Source organism: Hemicordylus capensis, chromosome 2, assembly GCF_027244095.1.
Source record: "Hemicordylus capensis ecotype Gifberg chromosome 2, rHemCap1.1.pri, whole genome shotgun sequence".
In the NCBI taxonomy this organism is placed as follows: Eukaryota; Metazoa; Chordata; class Lepidosauria; order Squamata; family Cordylidae; genus Hemicordylus; species Hemicordylus capensis.
Genome location: NC_069658.1, coordinates 3,673,326 through 3,688,089, shown reverse-complemented (window position 1 = coordinate 3,688,089; position 14,764 = coordinate 3,673,326). Strand labels below are relative to the sequence as shown.

The window sequence follows — 14,764 nt, the reverse complement described above, 5'->3', positions numbered from 1 at the left end:
GGGAAACAGTGTTCCCTCTCAAGGCGCCTCGACCACAACAGGCAGCTGGGTTTCAATCAACCAACCTTTGGCTGCAAACAATGAGCATGCAAGAACCAGCAGCCCTTCAAGTGGCGCCCACTGCCATACTTTTTCCTCCATGCCCCCGCATCGCATACAGTTTGAAGCTGTAAAGATAGGGAATAAGATAGCTGTAGGAAGATCTCAGCAGCACGTGGAGGCAAGGCACAAGAAGGGTCCCATGCCTCCGTGATACTCTTCCTCTTCTGTGCCATGTGCAAAATTGAGGAAGTGAGTGCCTTGATTTCAGTTGGGGGGGAGGGTTTGACTCCCAGTCAGGGACCGGCACTCAACCCTTCGGGGACCGGCAGCGGTCCAGGGACCGGTGGTTGAGAAACACTGGTCCAGAATGCTACTGCATGGTTGCTCGTGGGTGCAAGTAGTTTCATGAGTGTCACACCCATCCCGCAATGGCTTCCTTGGTCTGCTTCTGGCCATGGGCGTAGCTAGCCTGCCGGCGGCCCGTGTGCGGCTGCGGCGGGCACCCCGATAGCCCTGCCCCTGCGTCTGACATCAGACGCAGGGGATAGCCACGCCCCCCACGTATGACATCAGGTGCGGGGGGCGTGGTCTGGCTCCCGAACGGAGCCTTGAGGCTCCGTTCGGGAGAAGCAGCTTCACTGCCGGAGGGACCGCGCGGCCCCTTCGGCAGTTAGACAAAGGCTGGTGCTGCGTTGCGAAGGCAGAGCCAGTCTTAGCTCCTGAAGGGGCCGTGCGGCCCCCGCTCGGGAGCTAAACTACCGCCCCCCGCGTCTGACGTCAGACGCGGGAGGCGTGTCAGGGCCACGAATGGCTGCTCCTTTGAACCCATTCGCCCAATTATAGCTACGCGCCTGCTTCTGGCCTAGATTCAAGGTGCTGGTCTTGACCTTTAAAGCTCTACACAGTTTGGGGCAGGGGTACATGCCTTCACCCATATGAACCTGCCAGGGCCCTCCGTTCATCATCTCAGGCCCTGCCATGGCCCCGCCACTAACAGAGATCTGGTTGGCAGGGATTAGAGACAGGGCCCTTTCGGTTATGGCCCCTCGGCTTTGGAACGCCCTCCTTGAAGAGTTTCACCCTGCTTCCTCCCTCAGTGTTTTTAAAAACAACTAAAAACACATCTTTTTAAAGAGGCTCTTTAATGCTCCAAATAATGCTTAATTTCGAACTTAATTCTGATTGTAGTTTTAGCCTGGACTTTTAACTTATTTACTTAATTTAGTTAATCTTACTAGTTTTATTTTACATTGTATCTATTTCATTGTTGTGAGCCGCCCCAAGCAGTAGTGTACTGGAGAGGAGGGGTATAAATATTTTTAATAATAATAATAATAATAATAATAATAAATAGAACTGTCGGGGCCAGACCAAGGCCAGGGGCGAGTGTAGGTGACCTGGTGGGCTTGCTCAGCAGCTGAGGGCCTCTGTGGCCAGTCAGCACTGGATTCCCAGGGGTGCCATTCCAGGGTTGGTTGGTTTTTTTGCGGTGGTAGTGATGGGGGGGAAGGTCTTCATGGAAAGACCTGCTCTGGGTATTTTGCAAGATCCAGTTGCCCCACAGTGCCGGCTGGCGCCCTGATGCTGTGCTTGCACAAAGACATAATGCACCAGGTCAAAGCTATTGTGCCATTTCTGGTGCTTGTGCTCCAGACTAGTGCTGCACTTGTGTCAACATGTTTTGCTCTTGTGCAACCTGTGGCAAGCTTAATATATCTTGCAGGGAACCTGGTGCACTAGCACGACAGCACTGTTCTTAAAAGCCCTGAGATCACTGTGTAGTAGGGTTGCCAACATTTCATTGCCAGAATGAGGGACACAAGTTGGGGGGTGGGGGTGGGGGCTGGCTGGGGGGCCGGGCCGGGAGGTGTATGCAGTGGTAATCAAGAGCCTGAGTATCATTGATGTATATGTAACTGAACTATATAACATATTAAAGTTATAGCACGTTTCAACCAAAAACTTCTCAAAATAAGAAGCTGCTCATGCCGCCACCAAAATGAGGGACAAATGCTCTCCCTATAGGGACCAACATTTCATCCCTGAAATGAGAGGCATCCCACGTAATGAGGGACAGCTGGCAACCCTACAGTGTAGCTATGCAATCTTTTTGCACTACCACAAGTTTCTGTAAGTCCAGCATTAATCAGAGCATCGGCCATTGGGTTTTGAAAGCATTTGCTGAGGTTCCTTTTTGCGACCATGGAGATGCTCCTGGGGAATAATGCATGCGGTCCCTGTCATGCCCCACTGACAGTGGCCTTGGAGCCAGGGCCCAAGCATGGGGGGAAGGGGGCACTTGAGCCCAGAGGTGCAGGGGAGGCTGGCCTGTCTACAAGCCCCCTCCCACTCATGTGCAGAAAATGGAGCGGTGGAGGGGAGTGGGCTTGTGCAGGGAGAGCTTGTGGAGGAATTAGCATCTGTGCCATGGTCCCAGTCTGGACTGGGTCTCATGCACTGCTATGTCAAGATTTATAAACACTTCCCAAATTAGACGATGATGGTTTTGGCACGGTGTCCATGTTGGCCCTCTGTCGAAATAAAAAACGTTGACATCATAGAAACAACACAACTGTGTTTCCTGTGCCTTAGGTAGGATCTGATCTCCAGTAATATTAAGGATTAAAGAAATTCAATCCACAAGAGCTGAATTACTGGACATTTTCAAAGCATACGGAAACAAGTGCCTCTAATGGCTAAACACCTCCAAAATATTGTCCTCTTAAAGTAACAACAAACAAAAGTGAATTAAACAAAAACATTGGTTTGAAATTTTCTTGGCTCAGCCTCTAAATGCAAAGTTGTGGGTGGGTGTCTTTTAAAATGTATTTTTCATGTGGGAGCTTTTCTCACAATATATATCCAAATCCTGTGGAATTGTGAATCAGTTAATCATCACCAAGTATTCACTGGAAGAAGTGGCTGGGGTGCGATGGATTGCGCCAGAAATACAGTAGTCAACATCCCATTGCTTTTCTGATGAAAGTTCCCTATTATAGCTATAAGAAGATGGAGTGTAGTTTGGCAAAAGGAGGGATTTTTTCTCTAAAGTTTTGTAAGATCTTTCAGGGAACTGGTACTTGTCTCTGCCCACCCCACTCCCCAGAACTTTCTTTGGTTAACTGTGTTCCTGTTGCTAAAAAATAAAAGCATGTTGACGCCACTCTCTCATTAATCCTTTCTGAAGATTCTGGCAGCAAATAGTGGAGGATAATAACTACCTTCCCTAGTATTGTTCAGGAGACGGCAAGGGGCGATTCTAGAGGCTGAGGGGGAAACACTGTCTAAGTAAACGCTGTTTCCCACTGTGGCCCATTCAAGGAGGTGTTGAAAAACCTGATGAAGTTTCAAGAAGGAGATGGAGGAGGAGGCATACTCCACCCCACCCTGCAAAAAAGAAAAAAGAAAAAGAAAGCCAAATAAGAGAAAATGAACTGAGATACAAGACGGCAATCTATTCCAACATAAACACAAATCCCAATGGGAGATTTCAAGGGACATCAGCACACCTTTAAAACAGGAGAGGAGAGCTGGTCTTCTGGCAGCAAGCATGACTTGTCCCCTTAGCTAAGCAGGGTCCATCGTGGTTGCACATGAAAGGGAGACTTGATGTGTGAGCACTGGAAGATGTTCCCCTGAGAGGATGGAGCTGTTCTGGGATGAGCAGAAGGTTCGAAGTTCCCTCCCTGGCAGCATCTCTATGAGATGGAAAATTCCTTATTGTTCTCTACTGCTGAAACTGTGGAGTCTCTTATCTGCCAAGGACAGACAGGGTGGGGGGAAGCGGGTACGGGTGTTGCAAACTTCATTAGCATAGGCGTTGAATGATCGGCTTATTCCAAACTGTAACTGTTCTGTTTCTTGGAATGTGGATGTGTCTTCTCTTAATCTGCTTATCTGTCTGCTGAAGAACCGAAACTTAGGGCAAGGTCCAGCCTCAAGGCAAACACATGTGTAAATGTAATGAATTAATTGGTCCCTCGGGCTGAATGAGGGACACCCAGCTGTGTAACAATGCCAAGGTATAAAACCCCAAGGCACTGGGTATTTGGCGCGTTTTTCCTGGTAGGCCGCGAGGCACCGGAAAAAGCCACCAGCGCTGGTTTTGGTTCAATAAATGGTGACTATTGCTTCCTTCAACCATCCTTGTCTGTCTGGTTTGTGGTAACTGGGGTCTCCCAGGTAACATCTCCAAGATAGGGCAGAGAAGAAGCCGCTGCCAGTCTGTGAAGACAATACTGAGCTAGATAGACCAATGGTCTGACATGGCAGCTTCCTATGTTGCATAATTTCTTAGTGCCATCTGCTGGCTATCTCCTGACAATCTGTTTATTCTGACTTCAGAAAGGCATTTCCCCCCCACGGATAGTCAGCAGATGGTGCTAAGAAATTATGTGGCATTGTATAGATTCCATGGGGCATGTTGAGTTTGTGCCATCGAGTCAGTGTCGACTCCTGGCGACCACAGAGCCATGTGGTTTTCTTGGTAAAAGTGGTTTACCATTGCCTTCTCCCCTACAGTATGAGATGATGCCTTTCAGCACCTTCCTATATTGCTGCTGCCCGATATAGGAGTTCCCCATATTCTGGGAAACACACCAGTGGAGATTCGAACTAACAGCCCCCTGCTTTCTAGGCAGGTTGCTTCCCTGCTGCGCCATTAGGTGGCACACATGGAGCATGTAGGGACCCTGTAAAATCTCCCATTGGAATTTGTGTTCATATTGGAACAGATAGATCCAATCAATACTGATATACCATATACATTTAACTTGGTTATGGCTACTGGCCAAGCATTCCTTTCTGTTAGGGAGATGGTTTTTAACAACTCAGAACAGTCAGCTGATGGAAGCTATTGATTAGGAGGTCTCCGGACACTTGGAAATCTCTCCAGTGTTTACAAAGAAGAAGCCATCAGAGCTTACAGAACATGATGTCCTGGCTAAGGGCAGGAGGGGCGGGTGAGTGTGTGGGAGAAGAAGCAGCAGTTTGTAGTTTGGAAGAGAAGGTACACCTTATTTTAGCAGGTGAAATGACACCTTGCATTAAGTGCATCACTGGAACTGATGTACTTTGTAGTTGTTTTCTTTCTAAATAGGGGTTCGGTTATGGTTGCCACTGGCTCATATGGTGGCGTCCCGGGACAGGGCCTTCTCTGTGGCTGCCCCGGAGCTTTGGAATATGCTCCCTGTTGAAATAAGAGCATCTCCTTCTCTGTTTGTTTTTAGGAAGACCCTCAAGACGCATCTGTCCCGCAGTGCATTTTAATAATTTATTTTAGAAAATAACCTGTACAGAATGTGGTGAAAATTATATAGGGGAAACAGGAAGACATCTGGTTATTAGATTCAAAGAGCATCTAGCAGATGCCAAACATATAAATAGGGATAGGCCGTGGTCAGTTAATATGAAAAATAAAGACAATGGAAAAGCAATGCCTCTTAAATTAAGTATCTTAGAGTCTGAACAGTGTGCACTCAAAAGAAAGATAAGGGAAGCATTGTATTTAGACAAATTACAGCCGGGGGTCAATGCAAAGGAAGAACCTGAAAGGAATCTTAAAGTATATAGGCTATTAAAGGGAAAGCTATAATTTAGTTTACACCCCCAAAAGAAAAACCTTTTTTTGTTTTTCTGTCAGAGTTAGTGTTAAGCAGGCAAAGCTGTGAGTCATCAGTCCCGTCCCCCCCCCCGCTTTTTTCTTTCATGTGCTAATCAGGCGTCTGATTAGATTTAGGGAGAGTATCTGGGGCATAAGCCACCGAATGGCGCAGTGACTAGCAAGCCAGAGGTTGCCAGTTCGAATCCCTGCTGGTATGTTCCCCAGACAATGATGGGAAACGCCTATCCCGGGCAGCAGAGATATAGGAAGATGCTGAAAGGCATCATTTCATCTTGTGAGGGAGGAGGCAATGGTAAACCCCTCCTGTATTCTACCAAAAGACAACCGCAGGGCTCTGTGGGTGCCAGGAATTAACGGCGCACTTTAATTTATCTGGGACATAAGAGTGTGGATTTGAAACAGTAAGACATGGAACACTGAAGTTGTCATCTGTATGTCGAAACGTCTGTTATTTATTTGTAGTTTTTAATTTTCTTTTAATCTACACAATTAAAAAGGTCTGGGGAGAAGAGTTTGGTGTAGATCCAATATGCGTATTGTGTCACCAGTATATCAACTATAATTTGTTTTAACTACTTTTTAAAATATTGTTTAAAATTTTGTACACTGCCTAGAGATGTACATATCAGGCAGTACAGCAATATGATAGATAGATAGATAGATAGATAGATAGATAGATAGATAGATAGATAGAGTAACCAGAAAAAAACGCACATGAAAAAAGCCCACAAGAAAATTGTGCACAGAAAAAAGCCCACTGTCATAAAAGCGCACAAGAAAAATGTGCACACAGAGCATTGCACATGGGAAAATGCCCACATGGAAAATTACTCACATGGAAAAATGCCTACATATATACTACGTTCCAACACAATAATTTTTCTGTGTGGGCATTTTCCCATGTGGGCATTTTTCAGTGTGAACAATTTTCCATGCAAGCATTTTTCTGTGTGAGCAATGTTCTGTGTGTGCATTTTTCTTGTGTGCTTTGTGCAGTGGGGTTTTTGCACTCTGTGCAGTGGGGTTTTTTCTGTGTGCAATTTTCTTGTGGGCTTTTTTAATGTGCACTTTTTTCATAGAACTGATAGATAGATAGGAACTAAGAGAGTCTGATCCAGACCAGACCCTGGTATAAATGGGCTTTACTCCTTTGCTCCTCCCATGCCCCCAGTCTGAATTGCACGTGTGCAGCCCCCCACACACCCACACCCACACCCCTGCTATTGGAGCCAGAAGGAGAACTCCCTTTGGGGCTAAAGCAACGAGGAGCCTCTTCCTCCTCCAACATCTCCATTTCTCCTGCATCTCTCACTACTGCAAGTGGTGGCTGGCTCCTGGTCCCAGACGGTCACAATTCCTTATGAAGCCAGGGCTGGCCCATTCATACGGGCAACCCAGCCAGCTGCCTGGAACATCAAGTTGTAAAGGGTGCCGTTGCTGAGGCACTGCTTCCGTGTAGCTCATGATGGAGGCCACAGTGGATGCTGTGAGGCGAGTGAAGGCTGCAGCACCTCACCTGCGGGGGGGGAGTGTCCCTGCAGAGGTGCTGTGACTCATCAAAGAGAGGCCCCCATCCTCCCAGAGGCCCTGCCAGGTCCCTTCACTGAAGAGGTGGCCGTGGCAATGGAGGAAGTAGAGAGAACCAGGGAGGAGGCAGTCCGTGGCTGTAGTGGTGGTGCCTGGCGGAGCCTGACTGGGCCACGGCGGGCGTGTGCCCCAGGAGAGGCAGCCGCGGCAGCCCCTTGCACCCAGGCCAACATGTGTGAAATGCAAGTATTGGTTTTGCAGCAGGTAGTTGTATTCAAGTCACCTTAAGTGGCGCAGTGGGGAAATGCTTGACCAACAAGCAGAAGGTTGCCGGTTTGAATCCCCACTGGTATGTTCCCCAGACTATGGGAAACACCTATATTGAGCAGCAGCAATATAGGAAGATACTGAAAAGCATCATCTCATACTGCCAAAGACAACCACAGGGCTCTGTGGGCGCCAGGAGTTGACACCGACTTGACAGCACACTTTATTTTACTAGTTGTATTTGACTGGCTCAGAGCTTGAGGGCTGCTCACCCTCATGTGCATGTGTGAAGGGGAAAAATGGCAGTTCAGTCCCCAAACAGCAGAGCAAAACCAGTTTGGCGAGAAAGAACTGGAGGCAGTTCTTTAAGTTTGAAGAACAACAAGGATTTATTTAGAAGTTACAAAAGGGTAGGAAAGCTGAGCTTAAGGCTGAAAGGGGAGAGAGACTAAACAAGCAGCCAACTCTGGAGAGAAAAAATGGAGACTAACCCTGGAAGAACAAAGAGGGGAGGAGTCCGGCACTTTCATCCACGACCCTAAAACCCCCCAGTGGCCACTATGAGACATTGCAGCTGAGAGCTGATGCTGCCAGGGGCCTCCTCGCTCCCACAGTGTGCACATCACTGCTAGCCACCAGGCATGTGCAGGGCTCTGCAGCACTTCCCAGCTGGGTGTTTGTCAAAGCCATATTTGCCAAGGGTGCCAAAATCCCAGGGGCTGGCCCTAGTGCCGGATTTAGGCACAAGCTAAGCAAGCTGCAACTCAAGGCCTCATATTATGAGGGGCCTCTGAATAAGAGAGAGAGAAAGAGAGAGTCTTTATGTAAAAAACCAAGTTTTACATAATGTATTTCCATTTAAAGCTCTTTCTAATGCAAATAGGGTTATTGCAAGATAAATGTTTTGGTTAGGTCATTAGTTTTGGTGGCATCTTTGGCATGTATAAGTAAAGCTTTGTTATATCTGTTCTCATTACCCTTTTTGTTAGAATAATATCTGATTTTGGTAATGCTAGGGGGCTTTTGAAGCTTCACATAGTTTAGGGCTTCAGCATGTCATAATCTGGCCCTGTACAAGACTACACCCACCAGCTCTTGCGGGCAAGTGGACTGCAGACAAAAGCTGGTTTTTCTAATTTGTGGATGCAGGCAGGAAGGGGCTTTGGGGAAATGGATGGTGGCACTTGCTTTCCTCTGCTGCCATCTACAGGACTAAAGTTGGATTGCGGACTGGAAAACTGGATACAACTTGGGCTCTCCAGCTGTTTTGGACTACAACTCCCATCATCCCCAGCCACAGCAACCAAGAGTCAGAGATGATGGTGCTTGTAGTCCAAGATCTGCAGGAGAACCAAGGTTGTGCAGCTCTGCCCTAGGACAGCTGAGAGTAACACCTTAATGCCCTGAAGCAGCGGTACACAATGTACTATATGCTCAGCAGTATTGGGTGGCATCCAGACTAGTGGTATATAAGTAACAGTAGTGGTAGCAGCAGCAGCAGCAGCAGTAATGATCCGCTAGCACAAAACTCTTCCTGTTTCCAACCATGTCTTTGAATCTCCCTTCCACTTGCAGCTCCCAATGCCTGACCTCACATTGCAGCAATGAGAAGGTGGGGAAATTGGCTTCCATCTGCCCAACAGTGTGAGTGCTGCTCAGTGTGAGTGCCACCAATATATTTTGGATCAGACATTAAATTAACAGGCCTGTAATTTCCTGGAATCCCCCAGCCCCACCCCCTGGATGCCTTGTAACAATTCAGTGTTTCATGATGTTTCAGCCCTTTGGCCCAGAAGTTATGTATTTTTGCTAGAAGATTAGGAATTTCAAATTTGAGTTATGTCCAAACATTGTCTCTTGTCATTTCTGTTTGAGACAGTTCTTCAGATTCCCTCCCTGAGAAGCAGGCACAGGTATCTGCCCTGAATCCCCTGTTGTGAAGACAGATGCAAAGAACTAATTTATCTACAGAGAGAACGTCTTCTTCATTACGAGCCCCACCGCCCATTGAGGTTGTCTGGAGAGGTCCATCTCCAGTTGCCGCCAGCTTGGTTGGTGGCCACATGGGGGTGGGCCTTCTCAGTTGCTGCTCCGAGACTGTGGAATGCGCCCCCTACGGAATTATGATCCTCCCCATCTCTGACAATTTTTTAAAAGCACTTTAAAAAAAACCTCTTCAGCCAAGCTTTTTCAGCTTCTTAACTTTTAAAGTTTTAATCTGTTTTTAATTTTTAGATTGCCTACATTGTTTTAAGATTTTTGTGTATGTTTAAACTTGCTTTATGTTATGGTTAACTGCCCAGAGATGAAAGTTTGTGGCGGTGTACAAATTTGACAAACAAACAAACACGGGTCTCCCTATCCTTACGGATCCCTTTCACTCCCTTGTCACCTGAGTCCAACTCCTTCCCCAGCAGCTTTCCTGCTTCTGATGTATTTAAACAAACTTTTATTATCTACCTTGATGTTTTTAGCCATACATAAGAACATATGAACAGCCCAGCTGGATCAGGCCTAAGGAGGCCTTTCCAGTCCAGCATCCTCTTTCGCACAGTGGCCCACCAGATGCCTCCGGGGAGGCCACAGGCCAGAAGTGAAGGCCTGCCCCCTCTCCTGCTACTGCTCCCCTGCCACTGGTGTTGAGAAGCATCCTGCCTCTGAGGCTGGAGGTGGCACAGCCAGGTTACTCAGACTCTTGTTCGACATCCCTCATTGAGTCCTTACATTTCCTTTGCCAGAATGTGTGTTCCTTTTTGTTCTACTCATTTGGGCATAATAATTTTGAACTACATGCTGACTAATGCATGCTGAATAATACTGAACTTATAAGATTGTTGTAAGGAGGAGTTCTCCACCTTGGGTGCCCAGATGTTGCTGGACGTCCAGCACCTCCAGCCATAATGGCCTTCCAAGAAAAGTTTGGACAGCATCCTCCCTGGTGGCCATTGTGGCTGGGAATGATGGAAGTTGTAGTCCAGCAACATCTGGGCACCTGTTGTTGGGAACCCTTGCCTTTTAACAACTTGGCATTGGAACCCCTGTTGTGAGGGAAGTGCCCCGAACACCTGGAGCTGCTATGCAAACAACGACGACAAACCATATTGTTCTTGAACAAGCACCCTTTCCTGGACGATCCATTTTTATTGCCACAGAGAAAACATGGAAAATGCAGAGTATGCCAAAGAAGGCATCTGTATTGCAGCCACTGAGAGATGTGTCACCACCAGAGGACACCCCAGCCTTATGGGAGAATTCCGGTACTCAGTCAACTGGTAACCGAGTGGGTCGGTCCATTACAACAAGCCCAAAAGTTACAGCAGGACATTAGATTAGATTATGAGTCTCAGCATCACCTTGGCCTTTCCCTCTCCCCTGCCCTCACTGCTCTGTTTAACATCCAGCCTGAAGAAGCACGCGGGAGAACTCAAAAGCTTGCTCCCAATTTCGTGACTTGCTAATTAGTTCTAATAGAGGTAAACTCTGCTTCAGACTGGAAGTTGAGCATAACAGTGATGGAGGAGAGGAAAATATGAGAATGACACGGAAGCCCTGAAATCGACAGCTTGTAACAATCCTAAGATGAAGTGCAGGAGGCATTATTGACCCCACCCACACAATTAGGAAGGGGACACAGCAAGCGGGCCGCCATCAGGACGTTCTCCACAGATGTTCAGATCCCCTCCCAGCTGTCCCTTTATAATGTGGGGGGGTCTGTTCTTCTGAACACTCCCCCATGTGATGAAGGGCCATACAGGAGAGCTTCAGGACATGCACAAAGGGCATCCAGATGTTTGTGCAGGGTGTCCCCACAGGCACATTCTTGGCTCTTTCCCTTCCAAATTGCATGGGCAGGGATGGCTGGTATCATCTGAAGCATCTCTCTCTATGTTTTCAGTTCCAGCGATCAGGATTTTAGCAAACCCAATAAAAGATTTAATTTGGGTCAAACCTGTGACGGTACAAAACAAGCTTCACACCAAGGGCCTGCTGGGACAAAGAGACAGGACTGGATATTCCCCCAGGTTATTTTTTGAGACTGCAAAAGCCGGCAGTTACTTGGAGCCAACCCCAGCGCCAAGTCGAACACATCAGCCCCTTGTGAGGCAGAGAGCAGAAGCCAAGAGAAATGCAGCCGTGAGTCTTTGCTGTCACAAAACTTACTCATCAAATTAATGAAAGGTGGGCCACCAGGCAAAGAGTCCACAGAAGCCAGCCCCACATTTCTTGAAGCCTTTTCACAGCATCCTGTAGGTCTCTTCCACTCTGTTTCCTGCTCTCAGGGCCTCTCTCCTTGAAGCTATTTATTTGCTCTTCTCCCATCCCCCCCCCACCCCGCTCCCGTGCCTTGGCTGCGGCTGCGCAGGGCGTCCAGCCTCTCTCTCTGCCAGGGAGTCTGCTTGCATATCAGTCTGCTGACGATCTCCCGCAGAGCTGAGTGGAGCTATAATCAGGGCTCTGGTTCCAGCCGGGGCAACCTTATCCCCTCTGGAGGGCATTTGTTAGGGAGCTTGGTTTGGACAGGATCTGTCCAGTTCCACCGTATTCTGTTGCAGTGACCTGTGTTCCCAGATAGCAGGGATTTTCAAGGGAGGGCACGGACAGCTGTCAAATCTGGAAAGTGGGACCCACACCTCTCTAGGCACATCTTGCAGCCATAGAGCTAAAAGGTCTGTGGGACAATGGAAACTCAACCCTTCGGTCCTCGAGGAGAAGGAGAGAGGTTGCCAAGGGAAGATAGCTCCAGAATTAAACTCCACTCTGGCTCTCTGGGGTCCCAGCACCAGCATCTCGGAGTAGGTGCATTCGCGGTGGGACTTGGAATAGCTGTGCTTTGCTACACGGTTTCTCTAAGGACGACAAACAGGATGAGGATGGAGCAGCTGGACCTACAGGCGGGTGGATTCACCATCCAAAGCCAGAGAGGAGAGGTGGTCATCCAGCTGGCCTTCCAATCAAGCCTCCTTGACCTGGACTCATGCTCCAAGGAAGGGGATGCTTTAACCTGTACCAGCTCAGACAAAGGGAAGTTTTATTTCCTCATCCAGACCTTCAGGCCTGAGGCTGCAGTGATGTGCTACTCCATTCACTGGGAGGAATTTGTAGCAGACACGGTGGTGGAACACAGATTGTTCTGGGGGAATGCCCACTGGTACGGAGGCTATGAGATGAGTGTGCAGCACTGGCCAATCAGGCTACCAGGCTACCAAGAGCCTATGCCATTTGTGACTAGCGATGTGTATTCTTTCAGGAACAGCTTTGGAGGCATCTTGGAGCGGTACTGGGTCTCCTCCAAAGCAGTGGCCATCAAGATCGCTGACTCGGTGCCCTTTCACCTTGGATTCAACGCCTCTGAAAGATCCCTCTTCTTCCAAGCCAAGTATAAAGATTCTCCCTATAAGCCTCCCCTGGGGCAGCAGCCTTTCTCAGAGCTGAGTTACCAGGTCTGCATAGCGTCAGACATTACTTCTGTCCACAAATACATGATGCAGAGATATTTCAAAAAACCTTTGAAGGTTCCTTCTGAAAACATCTTCCGGTATCCAATCTGGTCAACTTGGGCCTTGTACAAAAAGGAAATTGACCAGGATAAACTACTGGAATTTGCACAAATGATTCGAAATTATAGCTTCAGACACAGCCACCTTGAAATAGATGACATGTACATGCAGAATTATGGTGACTTTGACTTTGACACATTAAAGTTCGGACGCGCAACAGAATTGTTTGACAAACTTAAGAAAGATGGATTTGATGTTACCCTCTGGATACACCCTTTTGTTCACAAAAGTTCACCAAACTTTGAGGTGGGGCTAGAGAGGCAGCTTTTTGTCACAGAGCCAATGGGGCAATTGCCTGCTGTGGTTGAGTGGTGGAATGGTGTTGGGGCCATTTTGGATTTCACCAACCCTTCGGCCAGGGAATGGTTTCAGAGCCAGCTGTTACGGCTATGCTCCAAATATGGCATATCATCCTTCAAGTTTGATGCTGGTGAGACATGTTACCTTCCCAAGCACTTCAGCACCTTCCAGTTCCTGTCAGACCCCAGCATCTGGTCCAGGCATTATGCAGAAATGGCTATTCCATTTTATGAGCTTGCTGAAGTCCGAGTAGGTTACCAATCTCAGCACGTCTCTTGCTTTGTTCGGGCCATGGACCGGGATTCAATTTGGGGGCATGAGCTTGGACTCAAGTCCTTGATACCTACGGTGTTGACCATTGGCCTTTTGGGATATCCCTTCATACTACCAGACATGATTGGTGGAAATTTTCTCCCTAACAGGACAGAAGGTGCTGTAGATATCCCAGATCAGGAGCTCTATATTCGGTGGCTGGAGCTGTCAGCATTTCTGCCTGCCATGCAGTTCTCCATCCCACCCTGGCTTTATGACAGGCAAGTCACTGAAATTGCCCGGAAGTTCACGGAGCTCCATGAATCCCTGGTGGCCCCTCTTTTGCTGGAGCTGGCAAGGGAGGTTGCGGACACAGGGAGCCCCATTATAAGACCCGTCTGGTGGATTTCCCCCAGTGAAGAGTTGGCACACAAAATTGATTCCCAGTTTCTCGTCGGAGACACCCTGATGGTAGCTCCTGTCTTGGAGCCCGGTGAACGAAAGAGAGATGTGTACCTTCCGGCGGGCAAATGGCGCAGTTACAAAGGAGAGTTGTTTGAAAAGACCCCCATCCTCCTTACAGACTACTCCGTCAACTTGGATGAAGTTGCTTACTTCTCTTCCGTGGCTTAGGCTGCCCTGGGGCCAGGTAAAGGACTCAGTGACCTCATCTGCAATCCTGGAGGTGGCTTTGATATAATCTGTTTATCTTTATTATTATTATTCTTATTCTTTCTCCTCAGAGCAAAGATTTGTTATGGCAATAAACTCCTGCTATGGTCCCCTTCTGGCATTTAGTTGTGCAGAATCTGTGCTACTCTCAAGCTTTTTATCTCACTCTCCCATGACGGGGAAGGGCTATTATCTGCACACTGCAGATGGGGAAACTCAGGGCTACGTTCACTAACTGACATAGGCATGGTGTGGAGAGAGGTGATAGAGAGGAATTTCTCTCCCTCTTTCACATCACTAAAACCAGGGCCTTCCAATGGAACTGAAGGTCGGGGGATTTAGGACTGACAAAAGGAAGAACTTTTTCACACAGCACAAAATTAATCTATGGAATTCTCCACCGTGGGGTGTGGTGATAGCCACCAGCCTGGGTGGCTTTAATAGGGACTTGGATAAATTCATGGTGGGCAGGGCTATCGATGGCTACTAGTCTGAGGGCTATAGGCCACCCCCAGCCTTGGAG

At 48.0% G+C, this 14,764-nt stretch overlaps 1 protein-coding gene and 1 long non-coding RNA gene across 2 annotated transcripts; one reads left to right on the top strand and one right to left on the bottom strand.

Annotated features, from left to right (window-relative positions):
• Positions 1 to 2,711: 2,711 nt before the first annotated feature.
• LOC128347208 (uncharacterized) lies at positions 2,712 to 11,824 on the bottom strand. Its single transcript, XR_008317444.1, has 3 exons — positions 11,621 to 11,824; positions 3,552 to 3,797; positions 2,712 to 3,429 (listed from the first exon to the last, which is right to left on the bottom strand). It is a non-coding gene; the product is annotated as an uncharacterized LOC128347208 (long non-coding RNA).
• A 29-nt stretch (positions 11,825 to 11,853) lies between these two features.
• LOC128347206 (myogenesis-regulating glycosidase-like) lies at positions 11,854 to 14,677 on the top strand. The gene has a single exon (XM_053301488.1). It carries the CDS (start codon positions 12,139 to 12,141, stop codon positions 14,200 to 14,202), a length of 2,064 nt encoding a protein of 687 aa, XP_053157463.1. The 5' UTR covers positions 11,854 to 12,138; the 3' UTR covers positions 14,203 to 14,677.
• The last annotated feature ends 87 nt before the right edge of the window (positions 14,678 to 14,764 follow it).

Bases quoted from the DNA above. Each gene is read 5' to 3' on its own strand.
- LOC128347206 (XM_053301488.1), top strand. From the start codon at position 12,139: ATGGAAACTCAACCCTTCGGTCCTCGAGGAGAAGGAGAGAGGTTGCCA.